This window comes from Symsagittifera roscoffensis, chromosome 10 (genome assembly GCF_963678635.1).
Source record: "Symsagittifera roscoffensis chromosome 10, txSymRosc1.1, whole genome shotgun sequence".
NCBI lineage: Eukaryota > Metazoa > Xenacoelomorpha > Acoela > Convolutidae > Symsagittifera > Symsagittifera roscoffensis.
In genome coordinates this window covers 43,988,925-44,012,085 of record NC_087071.1, presented here as the reverse complement: position 1 = coordinate 44,012,085, position 23,161 = coordinate 43,988,925, and the positions used below count along the sequence as shown (strand labels likewise).

Genomic DNA, 23,161 nt, shown 5'->3' with positions numbered 1-23,161 from the left:
TGGTGCATTTTATTATCATAAGACATGAAAAAAGTTGTACCAGAAAGAACTTTCAAAAGGGGAAAGGAAAAAGGACAAGAGGACGAAAACGTGTACCATGGTTTTAAGATTGGTTTCACAGTTGTTAGAAGTTTAAAGCCAGAAGCTCTTAAGAGGTTAATGTTGAGTCATGAACACCCTCTAACAACACAATAAGCCCCAATCTCTCTCACCTCTGTAATGCCAACTGTAACTGTGGCCTTAACTGTACTACTGAATAGGAGGCCATCTACTTCAACAGAGGTTGTGGCATTGGCAAATTTGAGAAGATGATGTTGTGTGACGTCACAGGCTGTCATCACATGAGGGGCAATGAGAAGCTAGATATGAAAGGATACTTCAGAAGTAAGGTCAAAAGGTCAACCTCACTTTGAAAGGAGGCAAAACATTCAACATTACGGGGTCAAACTGTGTATTTGGCAATTACAAGCAGAATCCGCAATAAGACCGCTCTCTTTGATCTTTTTTGTTCTTGTTTCCTTCGATCGTGCCGACAAAATTTTAACAAGTTTGAGGACTTTGTGTGGACCTCTGTGACCTACACAAACCAAACTGTGCAACTATCTAGTGTACAGTTTGGTCTCGTAATGAAACACGGTTATGATAACTTGAAGTTATGCCGATGGTTACTTCTATTTTTTGGTCTGTTTTAGCGGTCTGAATCTGATTTCTATCGTTCAACCAACTGTTTTTAAAAGAGTAGACTCAGATTTGTCGTCTACACTTGAAGAGGTATATACTTGGTATAGAATGTGTGCTGTTATTATACATTGTTATAGTTACACGAGCCAATCAGAATATATCTGTTTCTCAGCAATGAACCAACGGTTGGAGATTGAAACAAAAGCATTATAAAGATAAAAATAATCATAATTATATTAATAATAATAGAAACCATAATAATAATAATTATAATTATAACACAGAGGCCAGCCTCACTTCGCACTGCTTGCGATACAAAACAAAAAAGCCACTAAATCTGAAAAAGAAACGAAAAAATTCGGAAATGTCGAAAAAAAGACTTATCAAAATGAATACGGCTAAATTTGAAACAAAAACATGCCAAAATAACATAATGTTAAATAAGCCTCGGAAACAAATTGCCAAGCTGTAAATAAGCCAAAAATACTTTAGCTGAAAATACATCACCCGAAAAAAATCAAGAAATCGACTGGTAAGAAGTTAAGAAATTCCCCTCACGCTCAAAACAATTAAATAAACAAAAAATTTTTTGGCCGTATAATGGAAAAAATTGAGACCACTAAACCAATATAATATAGACCGAAATCTATTAAACTTAAGAAAAAGAAAACAATTGAAAAAAGCCGAAAAAAAAATTTAAGACTTAACAAGGATATCCGGTTACAGAGCAAGTAGCACAGAATTTTCCGACCATGGTCTTAAAAAGACAAGAAAGTTTTTTCCAACTATTGTCGTTTTTTCTTCAACGTGGTGTGATAAAATGAGCTGAACATAAAACTGGCGACTCGGTAAATTCGGCAGCCACTCTTAAATAAGCAAACTGAAAAACAATTTTTCTAGAAAAATTACTAGAAAACAGAAAAACTCATATTTCGCATATTTTTTAAAAGTTTTTTTGCAGTTGTTTGGATTTTGTAATTTGTAAGCTTTTAAGCAAATAGAATAAAACTGCTCGCTCGCTTTATTCGCCAGATATATAAGACGAAAAATCAAAAATTTCAAACCGGTTTTTCTCGACACCGGGAAAAAAATTTTAAATTCTTTTTCAATGTGATAATATGGTTCGAATTACGACTGTGCGGGCTTTAATGTAATATATCACTCAACCCAGTTGTGGTACTGGATTATTTGTTATTTGTTATACCTGATTTTGCATGTGTAACATAAGTCGATATTCAATTCTCAGATTTGAGCCGAAGTGGAATTTAATTTTCAGATTTCTCAGCGAAATAATAATTTTACTTATTGATCCAGTTTTCTCAGTCAATTAATTTTTAAGGGCTCGATAACCTTGAGTTTCGACTTCACAAGCGTGTTGTTTGTCCTCGTCTTTCAACTCAGCTTTAGTCTCAAATCTTTTGAGTTGTAAATGCTAAACATTTTATTGGCTGAGAGCTGGAGGAAATATAAGCGATCGGCGATCTTAGCTTTTGCAATGTTTGCTATTGCAAAATATTTTTCTCCGTAATAAAAAAATCTAATTCCTGGTTTTTTGAGTAAGCAGCCATAGATTCTGAAAGACCAATTTTGGTTTTTTGAGTAAGCAGCCATAGAGTTATTTTATCAAAAAAAGGCCAATCATCAATTGTTCTAGAAACTCAAACAGCTTTAAAGGCATTTATTGTTTTCTTTGCCACTCGAAATTTTTTGTGTACTTACGTTCATTGACTTTTTATTGTATTCCGAAAACTTTAAAGGAAAAACCCCAGTCCTAGTAAACTTTGGGAGTCTATAATTTTAAGTCTAAAAACGCCACCTTGGACGCTTTATAAAATGGTAATTTACATGAAAGAAATAAACAAAAGCAAGAAGAGCAGTCGTGTTTGCTATGATCTTTGTGGAAATTCTGTTAAACCGCCTTATATCTAAAAAATTACAGGGTTTGGAAGTCTCATAGCTTCGGTCTCAATTCGCAGCCCTTAACGAGCTTAAAAAACATGAAAATTACAATTAAAGCAACAAAAAGAACTGTTGTATACACATAACATAAAAAAACCCGTCATTTATACTCGAAAGCTAAAACATGGCGAGAAAACTATCGCTAAAAGCCTAAGATTGACGAGATAGTGAAGCCCGTACTTAATTTCCAATTAAATGGACAAGATTGACATCCAACGTGAAACCTTGTCTACAATTATCGACTGAAAACAAAGTTTTTTGCGAACATTGGGCCAAAAATGTGTCAAATTGTGTCAAAAAATTCCCAAAACAGTGGCTAACTTTTTATTTCTTAATTGTTCAAAACAGTTTCACATCTTCACTATACCCATGCTACTTTTGCTTACTATTTTGTACGTATCTTTGTGTGTTTTAGTCTACGCCTACAGACTGAGCAAGAAGAGTGGTCGGCGGGAGCGGGAGTCGATCACGTTCGTGTTTGACAAGGGGGACTCGGATGAGAACTGGAAGACATGTACTCTATGGCACAAGGCACTCAACCTACTCCTACGAGGAGTCACAGACTTGTCAAGGTTGTGGGAATTTATTTATAAAACTAGTTTAAAACAGTTGAGACAGTTATCAAAAATTTATCCTTCAAGTAGTTTCAAAAGAGAAAAATTAATAAATCACTGAAAAGACAAGGCATATTTAGTGAACTAGTAATAGATTGAACTTAATTTGGATGTAAACAGAAAAATTAAATCCTGCTGAAAAGACCATATTTATCTATAAATGCCATTTATTGTCACGGCCACTGTTTTGGAACGCTTTGACTAAACATCAATTAAGCTTTCATCTCAAAATTAGTCTGTATTCGCGACGATGCTGCTTTAGAAAAATACAACTCAGCTAAAAAAAAATCAAAAACCTTTTTTTGAAGAGCCCGGAATATCAATTTGGCCGCTCAAAGAAAACGTTAAAAGTTTTATCAACCTCCATTTACCAAATCGGATTAAGGGTTATTCGAAAATTATTCAGATATTCAGCTTGGCATTGCAAGTTTGGATTTAGAGACCGAATCTCGAACCGGTCGTGGCCAGAGAAGAAAGTGTTGGTGATCATCAACCCAGCGAGTGGGCGGAAGAAGGGCATGCAGACATACTGGAACATAGTGGCCCCTATGCTGGTGGAGGCCAGCTACAAGTTCAGATCCATAGTAACCACTGGACCAGGACACGCCTCACAGGTAAACAGCAAGAACTTCGCGTGTGCATAAGCAAAATATGGCAATTGGCCATAAGAATTAACTAGCTTGTACAGCACCTCCGGTGCTTCGAACTTTCAACAACTCAAAAAAAACTATTCTTTGAGCGTACTCTGAAAGACCCAATTACAGGGTTCATAATGAAAAATGTTGCAAAATTTTTTAGTCAAGTTTTCTTTTTTACAAATTTTGAAGAACCATAAAAAATTTTATGAAGTTTTATAGAAGCTCTTCGAAAAATTTAAAATGAACTAAGAAACGTCACATCTGGGAAACTGAAAGCAATTAAGCAGTCACATTTGGACGCAAGATTTGCAACTCCTGAGAGTAACTTCAAATTTTGTAAAATTTTTCATTCGATTTTTCAATTCAAATTTTAAAAAACCATAAAAATTTGGGCCTCTTTTTTATATCTAAGTATATAGTGTATTAAGAAACGTCACATCTGGGAAACTGAAAGCAATTGAGCAGTCGCATTTGGACGCAAGATTTGCATCTCCTGAGAGCGCTCTTACAGTACCCAACTAAAACGTTGGGAAATTCAAATTTTGAGAAACTTCACATAAAGTTTTGTAAAAGAGGATTTTTTGAAAACCAGAAAAAATTCACATCTCGAAAACTACCAAAATTTGAGCAATCTTTTTTGATGGCAATATTCGCAATCTTTGAAAGTACACAACTACAGGGTTGGGAATTTCACTTAAACAAATTATTTTGTGATTTGAGTTTTCTGAAAATTTCCAAAAAATCGTCGTATCTCTCTTAAACAAAAATGATTTGGGCATTCTTAATTGTAGACCAAAATTCCAATCCCTGAGATTACTCTGACAGCCCCCAAATTACAGGTTAGGAATTTCAAAAAAAAATAATTTAATTTTCATAAAAAAATTTTTTGAAAAAATCACAAAAAACGTCATATCTGGAAAACTGCAAGATTTCGAGCAGTCCTATTTGGAGGCAAAATTTTGAAAAAATCCTATAAAAACGTCAGATCTCGAAAACTACAAAAATTTGAGCAGCCACATTCAGAGGAAAGATTCGCAATCCCCTGAGATGAGATTACTCTCACAGACTCCAATAACAGGATTGAGATCTTCAAAGTTTTGGAGTTTTTTAACATTTTAGTTTTTTAGAAAATTTCGGAGAAAATCATAAAAAACGTCATATCTCGAAAACTACCAAGACTGCAGGACCAAAAAGAAGAAGAGCCACCCTTCTTTTTCTTCTGCTACTGTCGCTTGGAGCAAAATTCCAGAAGATTTTTGATTCTTGATGTCTTTCAAAGTTTTTAAGTGCAATCTGATGACTCCATTTTTTGAAATAATTGTAACTCTTTGTAAATTTTGTAGCACGTTTTATAAAAGTGTAATTTATTCTTCTTTTTCTTCTGAAGCACCCGCCTGTGGTGAAAAAAAATATGAGAAAAATGGCCTTCAAGTGTTTTGACGGAGCTCAAACAAACAATTTTTTTGATCAACACTAAATTTGACAGAACTTTCGAAAATCAGTCTCCTTCCTCGCCAAAAAAACTAGATCCGCATATTCAATCGCAAGCAACTTTTAATTTCTAGGTCATCATGTCAGAGAACCTCTCAAAATGGACTTCCATTCTACTCATCGGAGGAGATGGCATCTTATACGAGGTATCTGAAACTTCATTGGCTATCCAGCTGTATTCAATAAATTGCAACTTTAAGAAACTGAAACTGTACAATGGGTATTTAAAACAGCGAATCAGTGATTATTACACAAATTTCAGAAGTTTGATAATAAAAAAACTGATATGTGCTAAACTGAAAGATTACGTTACGGCTGAAATCATTTAACGGCTAGGAAACGGATCAACATACGAGCTGTTCGACTCTTTAAGGAAAACCGATTTTGCGCACCTCGATAAGAACTATGCGCAACTTTTTTTGGGCTACGTAACATTACCTCACCATCAACGAGCATGGATCATGGTGGGCTTCGAACCTCTGACCTTTCGGTTGACAGGAGGACATGTTAATGTGTTTTTTTTTCTATTTACATAGGTGGTGAATGCACTAATGAAGAGGAGTGACTGGCGCAGGGCCATCCAGACTCCCCTTGGACTCATTCCAGCCGGCAGTGGGAATGGACTAGTGTGTAGTGTACTGCACGATAAACACGAGATGAGTGTGGCCAATCAACAGGTCAACTCCATGTTCAGGTCAGCTCAACCGAAAAAAAAATATCAAGAATTCATCATCATTCAGTAAAAGATTATGCGAATTCAGTTCTTATTCTATTCAACTATTCAAGTCGAAGAAAGAAAGAGGTGAATACCTATTGCCAGAATGTCCGAAAACTATGTTAGCCCACCAGAATTAAGTATTCAAAAATTTGACATAAGCGTGAAAATCAGCCAGTTTTGGAGTAAGGACATGACTGAATGAAAACATTTTGCACATTCCGTGCTTCGGTCATAAGATTTTTTGAACCCACGGTCCTACTTAATGCAGCACCATCCGTGCGGGGCGAAGGAGCTTGTCATCAATTTAGCCGTAGCCGGTCCCACTTTGAGGATGTGGATGACTTTGAGATCACTCCAACAGTGACCGAAAAGAGATTCGGACACACCCCTCATGTTGAGAGACGCGTGCTCTACCCACTGAGCCACGGCCACTCTCGGTCATGAGAATAATAGCCCCCCCCCCCTCAGAAAAGGACAATAATTCGCAACAGTTTCAACTCTTAGGTTGCTCAATTTGACCCTTTATGCAACCGGTAGTATTTCTTCCTTAATACTCATCTTCTGCTCTTTCTAGGTTCCTCAAGGGCGAGCCTCGACCCCTGGATGTGACCTATGTGCGAGTGGGACAGCAGGAGTACTACTCTTTCCTCAGTGTTTCCTGGGGGGCACTGGCAGACATCGACATCAACTCAGAAGTCATCCGATTCATGGGGGAGACCAGGTACATTCTGCTACTCCTCAAACATCCTCGTCACAAACCCAGCCAGCGCCCAACTTTGCGCGCAGGGGGACAGTACTTTTTCTCCCTCGGCAATTCGAACCCCCTCTTTTGTACTAATTCACCAAAACCAACTTCGGCCCAACCCTAAATGTTCCCTAAATTTTATTATAAAATACCTCCATTATTCGAGAAAACCCTTAATCTATCCCATATCCCATCACAGATGAAAATAGTCAATTCAAAATTCAGTCTAGCAGTCATTTCCAAATTTTACGAAGGAGGAAATTTTTCAAAAAAACTCGAACGTTTCGCGGACCTTCATATCAGCAGTAAGACCTAGTAGTCAAGGATCCCCCATTGTTATTATTTCATTTTCAATTGTTTGAACTAAATCTGACTTCAGATTCACCGTGTGGTCTATCGCCAAAATAATGCTGAACCAGAACTACAGGGCCAAGCTACGCTACGTGGAGCACAAATCTAAAGAGCCCTTCAATGCCATTGAGATAGTGAGGGAGCCCCCCAGCATCCGAGACGGAGGGGATGGTAACGATGAGAATAGAGCGGGGAGTGCGAAACCTGTGGAGAAGGAAGTATATTCAGAGACTGTCATGGTCGATGACTACAGATACTTGAACGGGTTAGTAGACATTAATGAAAATTGTCTTTAACTATAACTTTTTTTTTAAAATGAGCTTTTTTCATATAACAGCTTCAAACTAAGAAAAAATGTATGCAGAAATCAGCTCTAAAAACACTACATGCAAAAACTATATTTGACGAAAATTTGAACTTCGATATCCCTTGCTATTTCCACGGTTAATTAAAATACCAAGAAAGAAAAAGAGTTCAACTGAAAACAAAAAACGCAAAAAGCAAAAAAAAACTCAGCAAAAACATTTTTTCTCACCTTTTAGTTGTAACTTTTATTCAAACTTGGCAAAAGTAGAATTCATTTTTGGCTATTTTTCTGGGCTGGGTAATGTTGCGTCAACCTCAAGCAACGAGCACGGACCACGGTGGGCCTCGAACATCCGGCCTTTCGATTGAGAGGTGGAGACGTAACCACTTCACCACCATTCGATTTTTCTATATCACGATTTTAGATTCATGCCAAATGGGGTCGGTGACGAATTTGGAACAGTAAGAGACGGTAGAAATCCAGATGTTGGCGACAGTATTCTAACCCCAAACAACTCACGAACCCACATCGGAATTGGAGATGATTCAGATGCTGTACCCAGTAATAGGGCATCAGCATGTACAGATAGGTAAGCCTCAAGTCGAAAACTTTTCCGTACTCTTGTGATTATCATATTAGGCAGCGATGATCCCATTTTTTTTAAAAGTTGATGAGTTTTAAATTTTAAATAACATCGCGTTTAAGCAGATCTTATTTCACTCCTTTTCGAATCAAATAGAAAAAAAAACACGATTGAACAAAAACACTGTGGTAATTTGAAGCTAAGTTAAGAATAAAAACATACTTTTTCAGGACTGACAACGGATATGACACGCCTCAACGATCAGTCACGCCGAGTTACAACCTCACTAATGTGTGGGTGGAGGAACAGCAGATGAGGAAGGGAGGAGGGGGAGCAGGGGGTGGAAAAGGGGGAGGGAGGGAGTCTCCTATTGGCAGTGTGAGACGGAAGAAGAAGCGGCCCAGTCCGAATCTGAATGATGTTATTGCTAGTAATCAGGATGCAACGCCACAGGAAACCCCACAGTCAGGTCAGAACAATACAAAATGATAATTTTCAATCGTTTTCTTACAATCAAAACAAAGGCGAATCAGAGCTTTGCATCGCTTGCGATGCAATTTAAAGGTAGAAAATGAGGCGGAGGCCACTTAGTCGGAAAAAATCCGAACTGAAAAAATTATATTTACTAAACCATATTCGCTTGTCTCGAATGATGGTCAATTTCAGATAAAAAAATACGCGAAACATAATCGAGAGTGCAACATTAGCAAACAGGAATTTTTATAGGGCGCTACCTATTAGAGCTTACGTAAATAATTTTGGGCTATAAAGTTTTGCAACTCAAAGATTGTCCTCTCAAGAAACGCACAAAGGCATAAAATATACTATTGCTCTTAAAGCGACGCAAGATAAGGTAAATTATCAGCATATTAGCCGAATAAACCTTTTGAGTAAAGAAAACCTATAAGAGAAAGAAAACAAAAGAAACTATACAAAATAAGAGGCCGCAAACTTACAAATTACAGAATTAAATCGCGTCTTTCTTTTCTACCAAAACTTGCTTCGACCAGAAGAAGATATGGAAAGTAATCCAACTAAAAAATCAGAAAAATATTAGTCCGATAATTGAATTTCACAAAAAATATCATTTGACAAAAAAATCAACTGACAAAAACAAGAACATACGATTGCCGAGCAAGTGCGATGAGAGGAACAAAACAAAATATTATAAAATAAGCTTCTAAGTGATACTCGAGTACAATTTTTTCGAAAATTGAAGATGAAAAAAATAGCAATTTTTGCGTCTTTTTTATATTTTATTTAACTTCTCATTGCCAGCAAAGAATTGAAGCATAAAAAAAGGTTAAATGCTATTACAACGGCTATGAAAGCCTAAATAAAGGTTTAAAAAATAGCTTGGATTCAGACTAAAAATAAAAACACAGGGGCGAAGCTCCGCTATACCGCAATTATTAAAAATAACTCAATAAGAAAACTAACAGAAAAAGATCGAATACAAATTTAGTTCAGAAAATACGGTTTTAAAAAAATTACAAATGACATTTAAGCCAGAATACCAAGAAATGAACCTTATTAATTAATAAATTACAAGCAGATACAATGTCCAACTCTTAGATATTGCGATATTGCGTCATGTGTGAAGCGTGAAACAAAATTACAAAAACTGCGGTAAAAAATATGAAACCAAAAACAGACTAGAATTGAGTCACAAACCTCTATCAGCCAAATAAAAACTATTGCAAATTTGGCTTTCATTGAGGTTAAAGTTGCTGTGCAAGCAGCACAGAACGTTTCGACCACCATCATCTGATTTAAAAAATTTAAAAAGTTAATTTCTTGTATTTTTGTTTTGGCAGAAAATGACTGAAAATTTTAAGGAGTGTAAGATGGAGTTAAATAATCATAGTAAAAGAATGTCAAAAATTAAGTAGAATTAAAGTAGATCAGCTTCTAGGTAGGTCAGCTTCTAATAAAATTTCGTCCAATTTATACTGAAAAAGAAAATATTTAGACGAGTTCTTATCCACGATGCGACAAACTTTCAATTTTTTTGTATGCGAATCATGGCTTAAAGCTTTTATTGCGACAGTCAAAATCTGGAATAAATATATACCCGGCGGTTTAGTTTACTCCCAACCCTTTCGCGTAAATGAAAAAATGTGACTTGACAATCCCGAAATTTTCGCATTTAAAATTTGACTTAATCTCATAGATAGAATAAATAATATTCAGTGAAAACTACATTAACTTGCCTTAAAAACATACAAAAGCTTATGAAAAAAACGTACGCGAACCGAATCCGCCAAAATTAACTGTGCTAACACTGTAAGTAGATTTAAAGACATCATAGAGCGCTAAAGGATATATCGAACTAAACAAGTTAACATCCTCCCCCCAAAGCCGTTTGGGGGAAGATGTTAACTTGGTTCTAAATTACGAATTTTCAGCCAATCAGAACCGAACATTTTGCATGCAGCTCTTAGCAAATTTAATCCGAATTATATGCTGGGGTGGAAGATCTTAACTTGGTCTATCTGGGGGGAGTATGTTAACTTGATCCGATATACCATTGGCATTGCAGCAATAATAACTGCCTTTGCTGCAAAACTTTGACAGAGGCGAAGATGCACTTCGCAAACACAATCAAAAACAAACGTTAAAAAGAAGCTTTGAAAATGCAAGAAAATTAAACACTAGCAAGAACACGACAAAAAGCAGCTTTAGAGTTCTAAAAAGTGCAATGAAAAAAAAAGATAGGCCTCGAATAAAAAAAAAAATTCGGCGACGTCTCGGACTCGAACCTACGACCTAAAAATTACTCGTCTCGTACACTAACCAAGCAGCCAGGGACGCTTAGTCCTTCACAAACACTAGCCACAAATAAAGCCGAGAGCAGAGGCTATTGAATTTCCGATACAGATCGTGATTTTAGTAATTGGCACAAAAGTGAACACTTTTATGAATTTTTATTTGCGAGTTAGGCTAGAAAAAAGAAGATTCATACTAAAACACTAGCTGCTCGCTAGCTTAAAAAACAATCCGCCTACTTGATTTGTTATAATCCATTTTGTTTTCAGGCTCAATCACCAACGGAACCAGTCAACTAAGTCTACCCGAAAACTACGTGGACAAGTTTCAAGACGACTTCGACAAACCCCAGACACCCAAAAGCGAACGTAAGGGACTCGCAACTCTCGCTAAATATCCAAACGAAATCCCGAGCACGCCAGAACTTATGCGCAAAACAGAAGAAACTGCTCAAAGTAGCAGTAAAAACGATAACAGTAATATTATTAATAACCCTGATTCTCATGACCAGAATAACTTACCTAATGGTAATGGAAATGAAGAATCAAGTTCGCCGGGAGAAACAAATGGACTTGAAATTTACGTTGGTGAAAATTTCACAGAAACACCCGAAACAATCCTCGCCGATGACCAAAAAGATGCTAATTACCAAGATGAAGAAAAGATAGAGCAACAAGCACCGCTTAAAACACGCGAGGAGAACGGGTCAATAGAAAATGTAGAAAATATCGAACCCAGAGGCGATAAGAGTAATAATGAAGAGAAAAACTCACTTTTTGACGACGAAGGCGAACCCAAAATGGAAGTTAGTAACATTATTCATTTTTAAGTTCGACTCAATTAATTTTGTTGTTTGGGAAGCAGTGGTATTGTGACTAGGGCATGGAGCGGTCAAATTTTTAGTCTAACCGGTTAAATGGGTTGAATTAACCGAATAAATTTCGAAAAACAATTGAAAACACTCAATTTTCGAATTCACTCAATTATAAAAATTTTCAAAAGAAAGATGAAGGTGTCTTTTATCGTAAAATTCAGGAAATGTTCTTGAAGAGAACCGACTGCAGAAACCTCTGCTGAACAATTTCGCCGGTCATATTAATTTAACCGGCTAAAAAAAAATTAACCGCTCCATGCCCTACTAAGGACTCCGACTAACAGTCATGGGTAGGTGTATCGAGTCCCACCAGCAACCAAGTTTCTTGCGAAAGTGCAGCGATACACCCCAGCTTAAAACAACCAAAAAAAATAACGTGGCTCGTAAGCAGGGGTACAACCCCTGCCTAGAGCTGAACGCCTTGTATAAACACCCTCTTTTCTTTAGTGGATACGCAAAAATGGCTTTTAACCTAAAACAAATGCACTGCTTAGATTTCATAATTCAATAGTTTTTTTTAAAAAAAAAAAGAAGATCACTCAGCCCGTGATGTTACGAGTCTGATATGATTGCTTGAGTAACACCAAACAGTCATCCAACAGATTTCTACTTCATAAAACTTAGCTGGCTATATCAAAACATCATTCTCATCAAACTCCCTACATATAATGCGTTGTTTTTTGTAATTCAAAGAATTTCAAAGCCATATGACTTTTTTTGTTTGAAACACGATAAATGAAAAACTTTAGAAAAAAAACAATCATTTAGTTTTTTCGGTCTCTATGATCTCAATGACACTTTTCCAACTTTCAGTTAGTTAGGGTTTGTTAATTTTTAGGCTGACAAAATGAGCAACCAGAATTTGCGAGACACGTTCGACGGAAATGGTTTGGATGGTCAAGATTGTGCGAATGGTGACTTTAAAAATGGTGCTGGAAGAAAATTCATGAAATCAAACGCAGTACAACAAAACCCCTCAAAGTTAGTATTTTTAATTGTCAATAGAAGTAAACGGCAGTGAAAATTGCCATTAATTTAAAAACTTTTCCATTGTTTATAACTGTTCACAGAAAATTTTGGTGAATCTTTGCATTTCAATTTTTTTATATAATTTTTTTGACACAGAAGTAACCGAATTAGAATATGAGATAATTGGTTTCACGAAGTTCATTGATTATGAATGATTAAAAACCAATTAAGGCTTCATTGTAAAATACTTCAGCATGCTTTTTAGCTATCTACGATAACAAAGAGCTATGATGTTGGGAACTTCTATCTATATTTTATTATCTACCAATTGTCTTAAATAAATATTCCGTTTTCTTCAAAAGTCGGAACAATTACAATTTTGTATTTAGTTGGACTTCATTGAGATAATTCGCGATATTATTGAACAAGGCTAATTCTTTGCAAAAGTTTATATGCTTGGCCATTTGATAAGTTTTAATGGTCGCTACTAGGTAGCATAGTGTGAATTGCTAACAAACCCGATTAATTCAATCTAAATGATTTTTACTATATTTCAGATTCCAAACAGGCTCTCGGAGATCATCTCGCCCAACCAATCTCAGAGCAACCCAAACACCTACTAATACCCAATCTTCCACGACAAACAACAACAACAACAGCCAACCATCATCCTCACTATACCCTACAACTACCACACCCACCAGTGATGATCATTTGAAAATAATTTGCAATATAACAAGTAGAGCTATTTGCTGTGCATTTAAGACATCATATTTTGACCACAATGGTTTATGAAAAAATCAAACAAAGAAAAACCTAGTCGAAATTTTTTGATTTTTCTAAACCACCTGTTTTTCTTTAGTAAAGGGCGATTGAATTAAATTTTGAAAAAGCGAAAACGAGGGGGTAATAATCACTTTAATAAAGTTGAATAAAAAGTACAAGTAAGGCCACGTTTAAATTGAAATGATGAGCAGGGACGGATCTAGTTTTTTCTCGAAAGAGCGGATTTTCAAAAGAAAAATTTTTTATACTTCGATTTAAACTGTTTTCCGAGCTGTTACAAATCACGACAAAGACCCCGCTTTCAACAAATTTACAGTGCCGTGTTTTACGGCGCTTGCTCCTTCCTCAAAATTAGTATACATTGACGCCCAAAGACGACTCTAAAAAAATTAGGCCATCAATTTTTTGCTGACCATTATTAAGTTTAAAGGAGTTTTTGGATGTCAATATATACTAATTTTGAGGTAGTAGCAGCACCCAACGTAGTACCGAAGGGGAGCCTTTGAGTGGTCAGGGTGTCGAAACCCTGCGTTCACCCACGCCCCAATCGTAAATACGCGGATAAAAGCACTGGCAATTGACACCGCACTTAAATACTTACGAATTTTCCATGACATACGTAAAAGTGGGCGGAAATAAACACAGCCACGCCACACTGGCTATATAGCTGTGTTGGAAAGGGTGGCTGGCCAAACGAAAAATAGTTTTTTTTTACTTTCCTTAGCACTGGGCAACTTGGCTTATGTGTTAAAATTTAGACCAAACTTATTCTAGCTTAATTCGTTCAAATTAAGCTCGTGTTTTCACGCTTTATTTTGTTCATTCAGCATTGAGCAAGTTAACATCGATAGCATTAAATGTCTGTACAAATAAATTATTTGCAAGCAAGCAGTACAATATGTTCCGACAAGTTATTTAAAACAATTGAGACAATATCTCTTTTTTAGAGTCGTGATGATTGTTTTTTCGTTTTGTTGTCAGGAAAAGTCATAAAATTTGTTTTGGCACATATATACTTATTAGCGGTTTGAATTTTGATTTCTTTTCAAGCTCAGCTTATTTTCTTGATTGAAAGGAAGGCAAATTCCACTATCTAATATTGTACCTAAATTTGCGTGGGAACGTACAATAATCCCGAAGAAAAAACTGCTCCCAAATTTTAGTGGTAGAAAAAACAAACCAAAAAGCCACATAAGAATTACTATACTACAGCGGGTATTAGAAATCTCCAGATACAGTTTTAAAATTCAAACAAAACTACTTGAATCAGGACAAAACTTCGAAAAATTTGACTGTCGTTTAAGTTGTGTGGAGTAGCTTTCGGCAAAATTGCACTCAAATGCATCGATATTTTCAGATTATATATAACAGTTGTCAAAAATGGCTGATTAAAATAATCGAAATAGTTCTGAGAAAAAGACCATCAAGCCTAAATTTTCCTTCGTAACAAGACTTCCCGTCAGTTGCTCCGAATAAAAAGGCACCAAGCATAAATTTTTCGTCGGAACAAAATTTTCAGTCAGTTATTTATAAAAAAAATTAAGACAATTTCTTTTTAAAGAGTCTTGATGACTTTTTTTTCGTTTTGTTTTCAGGAAGTCTTGAAATTTGTTCAGGCTCAAATTTATTTTTCACGATTTGGCTTTTGATTTCTTTTCAAGTTCAGCTCATTTCCTTGGTTGAAAGGAAGGCAAACTCCACTATCGAATAGCAAAAATGTAAAGGTCACGAAAAACGTGACCGACAAAAAAGTCAAATAACCATTACTATACCATAGCGGGCATTAGATATCTCCAGATATAGCCTTTAAAGTCAAACAAAGCTACTCGTATCAGCGCAAAACTTTCAATATTCTGACTGTCATTTAAGGTGTCTGGAGTAGCTTTAGACAAAAATTGCACTCAAGGCATTGATTTTTTCAGGTTGTATATAAAAGAAATAAAAAAACTATCAAGCATAACTTTTCCGTCGGAACAAATCTCAATTCAATAAACGATGAGTCGCTCTAGGTACTAATTTTATCGATTAGAGTCGTTTAAAGTAAGACTTAAACAAAAACAAAAATCTACACGAGAAATGTCTTTAGGATTATGTAAGCTAAAAAGAATACGCAAAAAAAATTCTCGAATGCCCAAAAAAACCTTCATAACTTTATAAATAGCCAACCGATTCCAATTTTCTTAATGGATTCCATTGCTTAAATTGAACATCACTGACACCTGTTAATCGCAATTTAGCCCCTATAGTCATAATAGACCCCCTGATGACCATGAACTCACAGATGGACAACTCAGTGTACCCCCAGACATCTGACATTTCCGAGTTCATCCCCCAATTCCCAGAGGAGAAGTGGCAGAGCGAGGAGTCGGATCAATTCGTGTTCATACTCGCATCAAATGTCACTCATATAGGTTCGTATAGTAACATTAAGGTTATCATGGTGTTATTTTGGGTCTTTCCGATACCCCCCCCCTCCCCCCCCCCCCCGTCCAACTATTCCAAAAGTAATCTAGATTGTTTTCAAGCTTGAATTGGTTCACAAAAAAGTTTTCTAAGCATGTTTATCAAGAGACTTTTTGAAATACTTCTCGATTTCTTGAGCTTGGATCGGTTCACAACAAGGGAAATTTTTTGAAGCAAGCAATCGAGCAAAAACAAAATGGATCTTGTAAGCAAAAAAAAAACTGGCATGTAGTATCTAGCCTGGAAGCGATTGCCTGAAAAAAAATTCGAGATTAATCCAGAAAGTTTAAGTTCTGGAATAATCTTGCCAGCTTAGCGGACAGCAGTTCATCCGTTTGATATATAGACGAATATAGAAGAACTTAGGCTAGTTAGAAGAAAGCGGGAAAACATGTCTCGGAAGAACTCCGCTTCGCCTCAACCGTATTCGACAGGAATTTACCGCATTATTATATCTTTAACTTAAACAAACTTTATTTAACTCAGTTTTCTGTTGCTGAAGTGTACTTTTATCTATTTCAGGAAGTGACATGTGCTACGCGCCCCAGGCGAAGATGAATGATGGCTGCATCCAACTGGGCTACTGTCTGCAGCCCATTAGCAGAACCAAACTACTCAAACTATCTTCCAAATTCTCAACTGGAGATCACATCAACATTCCAGAGATGCACTTCAAACCAGTCAAGGTCAGACTCCTTGCTTTTCAAAGCTCACTTGGTGTCATCTTCGTCTTGTTTTGTTTTAATTTATTACTTATAACTTTTAAAAATAAAAAAGCATTGCACAAAAAATTAGTGGGTTAACACTTTCATGAAGTATCGTTAGAAAAGCAAACGAATGCAAAACAAAAACGATCAAATGTTACTTGATTCGCGTTTCGAACTTGTTTCAGTTCACGCATGTGTACGTAATTCAAACTTGATGAAACAGCTTTGGATAATGTCAAATTGCTAGCAACATCCTTTTCAGTCATCAAATCTAAGCGATGATAATTAAGCTAAAACGGCTCGCTTTGATGTTCAGATCTGAATTTTAAAGCATTTCAAACGTCCGAAACGTGCACTTTTTCACCAATTAGGAAGCGCAATGCCACCGATTCTACAAAAAATCTGTGATAACTGAAGTTCATGGCCAATTTCTGGCAAAATTAGTGAAATTGATTTTTTCAATCGATCAGCAATTTTATAGTCATTGAAATATTGCCCAGATTCACTGACCAAAAAGGATATTGCCAACAACTTGGCATTATCCAATCAATGGATTATGCCAAAATATTTGGTTATCTTGTTCAAATATTTGTGAGCTTGAAATATTTATTTTTCAGGCGTTTGAGATTGAGTTTGAGGAAATAAAGGAGGAGATGAACTTGGTCGTGGATGGGGAGAAGGTGCCTAATGCTACTAAAATATCCTGCACGGTGCTACCAAACTTAGCCAGATTTGTCTACTAATCAACCAATCAGACACAACCTATCACAAAACAGCTTTTGGAAAATTTTTGAGAAAATTTAAATAATTTCAGCGATTAGTTTTGTCTAATAACCTTTTTTTCAATTAAGAGTGCTTTTTTAATTCGAAAATTGAACTTTATAGATAATAGGAATCTTCACTTAATAACCGACCACTTAACTAAATAGTGATTTTTAACATCATGTTTAGGAATCGATGAACTTAGTTCAGACTCTTATATAGGTCACGATTTTTTTTTCTGTTTTTTCAGGAAGCCTTGTTGAACATTTACTTTTTCGCGTTTTGACTTTTGATTTTTTTTAAAATTTCAGTTCTTTCCTTTGTTAAAAGGAAGGCGAACTCCACTATCAAGCAGCGAAAGTTAAAAGAACCCGAAAACGGGATCGACTTCTAGATTCGAAAATGGAATTACATTTTCAGATTCCCCAGCGAAATAAAAAATTTACCAATTGATCTAATTTTCTCAAAATGCGTTGATTTTATCGACCAAGAGCTATATTATTCGAAAAAAAATTAGCGTTGAGATTTTTCAGGAAACAAGTCATTTTTTTTTCTGTTTAATTGCGTTCATTTACTCTTTTCCAACTGTCTGTTGGCTATGATCCGACCACTTTGGGAGGTAAGAAGCGACTCTGAATTAGGTATTATGTTTGTTCATAAAAGCCCAGGATGCACTTCGCTACCGCAAGCAAAAAACGGCAAAAACGAGTTTTTAAAAAAATACAAAAGAGACATGAATTCGAAAAAAATAACCTGTTATTACGGAATGCGAACTCGGAGCCTTGTTGCTTGACCTTTTAACCACAAGCCTAGCCTAACTACTTCCACGCATACTTGACTCTTTGATTTCAGGCAGCACATAGGCGCTTTGATACAGCTAGATCATACGTAACTCATACATAACCCAGGGTTCCCAACACCCTCAGAAAAAAAAACACCGACCACCAAAAAGTCTTAAAAAAGATTTTTGCAGGCCAAAAAAAAACATTTTACATCCCGCAATTTTCGACAAGATGAAAATTAAATTTTGTTTGAAGTTGTCAATTCATACAAGTAAAAAAGAAATTATTATTAATGAAACATCGAGTCCACAACTGCACTCAATTGGCGGTCAGCTAGATCAATGACTGCTTATGCCTCTGAATAAAACTTCGACAGCTTCTTTTTAAGCTCATCCCATTCCATTTTCTTGTCGTGCATTGTCTCCTCAGCCATGTTGATCTGTTTCGATCGCTCTTTGCTGGAAATCCGTTTCAACACCTCCACGTTCTCGCGCAATTTCGCCGATTCCTCTTGTACTTGTGCTTCAAGTTGAGATGTCGCTTTATACGCGCTGTCAATTTCAGCAAGCAGCTTGTCTAGTCGAGCGTTGACTACCGCATCCTCAAAATTCACTCTGTTGTAGAAGTTGCATATCAAACTGACAGCATTTTATGTACTCAAATTGAATCACGTTTTTAAGTTTTCCAACATGATTTCAAGTTTGATACACTTTTTCAAGATATTTCATTGCAGAGTAACAACGGGACGTAGCCGAGTGTTGTAGAAGTGACAACCGCGAAGTGAACCTTTTGATGAGCGTGTTGGTCTCCAGCATCTTTTTCCCGCTCAAAACGGAGATTATTTTACGGTCAAACGACAACGGTCAGAGTGTAGATCACCGGTGATAGAGTCGGTCCATGGAAACTGGCGTCTCATTGCATCATTTAGTTTGCATTTCCCCATATCTGAAAAGAAACATTTTTCAAAAACTCGGCTTGGTCAAAAATCTCTCAATCCAGGACTTAATTGGACTTCAGGTGTCGTCGTATGTCGAAGAAACGTCCGCTGAGAAAAAATTACGACCACATTGAAAATACCGACCAATTACTGACATAATTGACCAGGTCGGTCAATCCAGACCAGTTGGGAACCCTGGCATAACCTTTGCACATAACTTTGATTTAAAATGTGCGATCTGCGCTTGACAATTTTTTTGAAAGAAAGTTGGCGATAAAAAAAAATTTTGGCCATTGAAAATTACGCTCGCAAGCTTCAATGTGCGATAACTGTGATTAGACAGAACCAAATAAGCAATGGACCAGCAAACAAAAAAAACGATGCTTTCAAAAAATATCACAATTTTCATCAAAAAATATTGGACATCTTTTTCATTCAGACTAAAAAAAAAGAGTACAGAAAGAATTGATGGAGCACACTAATACACAAAAGCGAAGCGGAGCTTTGTGTCATTTTGGATAGAAAATGAATATAAAAACAAAAGACGTCGACAAAAAAGTTAGAAAAAGTTGAAGAAAAAAAATTAGCAATATTTTCTGCTGTGAATTATCTTAAATTGTGTATTTTCAAACCTCGATTCGGCCGAGAAAAAGGGAACCGAATTAAATACAACATAGTAGTTTACTTAGGTACTGAAACCGACAACAAAAAAAAACAAGTCTAAAATCCTTTAACAAAAAACACTTTCAAACCTATCTTCTCTATTTTTTATAAATAATTAAGTTAAAGCTCTTTGAATTTCAAGACTCTTGTATGATTGACTTTTTCCATAAAATTGACCCAATTTGTGAAAATTGGATGAAAAGGCAAGTAGTCCTTTTTCATTTCTATTTCTTAGGTACATTTTCTCAAGTCCCATTTCCTTTTCTTTAGTGGATAGCCTTATTTACCTTTCTTATAGCAATTTGAATTTAAATTGTAATAAGAAAAATGAACATCAAACTCAGCGCATGAAATAAAATACACTACGCCGAAATAGTTAAGAACAAGCAGCAAACTTTCTTTAGTAACAAAAAAGTCGCCAAGAGTCTGAACCCTGTTCATCGACACTTAAAAAATTTGTTGACCCAAAAAAATCAACATCACGAACTGATAACGTCTGCTAATCGCAAGCGTGATGTTATGATTACCGAGTATACACTTATGGATCCTGGAAAAAAAATAGAAAATCTGCTGAATTCTGAAACTCTGCTGTGACCAATAATAACTTAAGTGAATTATTAAACTTAATGAAATCGCAAGTATCAGCAGGCACAAGTGACATAATTCGAAACTACTACTTTTATGTGATTCTTTGGTCGCAGGCATTGTGTTCAAGTAAATACTACTCTTCGCAGTCACAGCTTTCTGATTCATCCATGTCGCTCGGCATATGAAACCCAAATCCATGTCCCATATAGCTCAACTTGCGCACAAGTTTTCCATCTACCACTCGCTCTCTGTAATTAGAAAAAATAGTCTTGCTTGAATCATTGCCAGATGTTAATAACAAAACATATCGAAGAGGTCTAGTGTGATCAAAGACTTACAAGATTCTAACTTCTTGGTCTGGCTCAGTACTGATTTGTATAGTGGGCTCTTCTGTGAGAATCGACACGCCGCTAGTCTGTGGAGAGCAATCTACTGGCTCGAAATCAATGACCTCCTCATTGTAGCCTGTGAAACAGCAGAATGAATTTTGAATCGTTAAATTCAAAACCCTCAATCAACACCATTGCCAACAGACTGTTGGAAAGACTCTTCAGTCAATCTTGAAAGTTGCACTAAGTCAGAAAAAAAAGGTATAATCTTTATGAAATAGGTCCTTTGCTGTCTTCTGCAAGTTATTGTCGGTCCGAAATTTTGGCAATTCTGTATAAAATAGTGATTAATAGTTTCCACTAACCAATATGTGAAGAAGTGTTTCGTTTGTAAGTCTCAATTTCGGCTACGGTGACGTAAGAAAACACAGTTTGTCCACTTTTACATTTCGATCTATAGCAAACTGAGTTTCCGAGTTTTTCGTCTGGATATCCAACGCAAGCATTTCGGACCTGCGAAAAAAGAAGAATGTTAAAATTGATTAAAAAAACGAACTTTTTCTGGCATTTTTAGTGTGTCACCAGTTTTGAAAATCTATACTTATATTGACAGCTTGATCAGATATTTTATACAGAGTCAAGCAAATCATTCACATAAAACTAGTTGCCTAGCTGAAATGGGTCTACCTGGTTAATGTTTTTTATAAATATATTGCAATGATACGGCGATAAAGCGTAATGATTCAGATAAACCGTAATGATTGATAATGAGGGAAGCGATTTGATATTTTATATTTTATATGTGTGCCAGTCGGTCATATTCGGAAGTTTGACCTTGAGAGAAGCAAAAAACACTTGATTTTGGAGTGAAATTTAATTTTTCAAAATTTCGAATGGAACCTGTCATGCATGATTTTCTCGCGATAACTGAAAATCAAAAAAGAGAAGTGAGAACGATCGAGTAACAATCGCGGGAAAGTTGCTAAATAAAACGGTGGGAAATTGCTATTCGCAATTTCTATCACGATAAGAACAAGAGTAGAGCTGTCCCATCTAAAACAGAGACGAGAGCATTCCCACGAACTGGATTGTTGTGATTGGAGTACTATTATTAACTGGACCAGAGTGAACCTTCGGTGGAAAGGTGGACAGCTAGAGTGTCCCAATGGTTCACGAGAACTAACAGTCTAGAGTAAAAACTTGTTCTTGTTATTAAAACTGACTAACATTAAACTCATTTTAGTTACTTTATTAATTCTTGAGTTGCTTACCGACTTATTTACTTCCTGGTTCTTGAGCGTGCTACAATGTGAGTACTTAATTTAAATTCCTAGAGTGTGTTTTATAATTGTTATGCTGAGGTAAGGCGAGTTTTAGGTTGATCCATCTGAAATGGATCAAAGTTACACTGTCTAATAAAAAGTAACTTAACGGATTGTTCCAACCCGGTTTTTAACGGCGTTCATGTATTTTGGGTATCTAGAGACCTAAGTATGGGGACGTTTCTAATTCTAGAGTGGGGGGATATTTTAGTAGTAGCCTTTAAGCTGTAACGGGTCGTGGTCTCATGTCACAAACGAACCGAACTGGCTCCGACCGTTCTTGAGGTAGAAAAACACAAGAGATGGTGTCCCTGACCCTTGAGCCAGTGGTTATAGGGCCTATTTTTCTTAAGCCTCATGTGTGACTGCAGTAGACGAATGTTACATAGTGTTTTTATGGCGCTCCTGGGTGTTTACGACATCAAGACTACGGAGTCGAACCCACTTGAGACAGCTTCGGGCTGAATGCCCATTCTAGAGTACCGGCGGTACGGTTCGACAGGAACGTGCAAAACTTCCGGTTGTACCGTGATAGCTTTTTAAGAAAACTCGAGAAAATTTCCTGGTACGCTCTCCGAACGAGGCTTAGCTAACCGAGTAAAGGGGGGCAACTAGGGGGACAAAAACACGAGCAAAAAGACAAAAAGCAAAACAAAAACCAAAAAAGAATAGAAAAAGGAACAAAAACCATAAAACGAAAAAAGACAGTGACTTTGACACCAGATTAGTTGGATAAAACCTTTATATTAATTAAATAGTATACCCATACTGTTTTACAAGTTCGATCGTTTCGATCAACCTAGCAATTTAAACCAGTAAACTGAATAAAGTGCCCGAAGTGGGGCGTTGTCAAGGGTTTTCAGATAGCTTGGAACTTAGCTGGACCAATAGGAGACTTGACTGGAAGAGGTGACCAGCCGAGTGGGAAAGTGGCTCAGGGACACTTGAGCTGAACCAATAGGAGACTTGACTGGAAGAGGTGACCAGCCGAGTGGGAAAGTGGTTCAGGGACACTTGAGCTGAACCAATAGGAGACTGGACTGGAACAGGTGACCAGTCGAGTGGGAAAGCAGCCAAGAAGGATTTGGCAATTCTCGAGTTCTCAAGTTGGGCAGAACGGGTA

General features: G+C 36.5%; 1 protein-coding gene and 1 long non-coding RNA gene across 2 annotated transcripts in view; one reads left to right on the top strand and one right to left on the bottom strand.

The window, feature by feature from the left end:
• Positions 1 to 17,481, top strand: part of LOC134855072 (uncharacterized) — a 38,805-nt gene extending 21,324 nt beyond the window's left edge. Inside the window, exons 4-17 of the mRNA XM_063871453.1 lie at positions 3,056 to 3,212; positions 3,694 to 3,868; positions 5,458 to 5,529; positions 5,920 to 6,077; positions 6,676 to 6,822; positions 7,226 to 7,462; positions 7,929 to 8,093; positions 8,318 to 8,556; positions 11,126 to 11,661; positions 12,569 to 12,711; positions 13,257 to 13,402; positions 15,723 to 15,896; positions 16,471 to 16,634; positions 17,273 to 17,481. Of these exons, the coding sequence (XP_063727523.1) occupies positions 3,056 to 3,212; positions 3,694 to 3,868; positions 5,458 to 5,529; positions 5,920 to 6,077; positions 6,676 to 6,822; positions 7,226 to 7,462; positions 7,929 to 8,093; positions 8,318 to 8,556; positions 11,126 to 11,661; positions 12,569 to 12,711; positions 13,257 to 13,402; positions 15,723 to 15,896; positions 16,471 to 16,634; positions 17,273 to 17,398 (2,639 nt within the window). The 3' untranslated portion in view covers positions 17,399 to 17,481. The remainder of the gene's footprint in view (positions 1 to 3,055; positions 3,213 to 3,693; positions 3,869 to 5,457; positions 5,530 to 5,919; positions 6,078 to 6,675; positions 6,823 to 7,225; positions 7,463 to 7,928; positions 8,094 to 8,317; positions 8,557 to 11,125; positions 11,662 to 12,568; positions 12,712 to 13,256; positions 13,403 to 15,722; positions 15,897 to 16,470; positions 16,635 to 17,272) is intronic.
• A 2,867-nt stretch (positions 17,482 to 20,348) lies between these two features.
• LOC134855556 (uncharacterized) lies at positions 20,349 to 21,250 on the bottom strand. Its single transcript, XR_010164504.1, has 3 exons — positions 21,082 to 21,250; positions 20,726 to 20,852; positions 20,349 to 20,635 (listed from the first exon to the last, which is right to left on the bottom strand). It is a non-coding gene; the product is annotated as an uncharacterized LOC134855556 (long non-coding RNA).
• Positions 21,251 to 23,161: the final 1,911 nt, after the last annotated feature.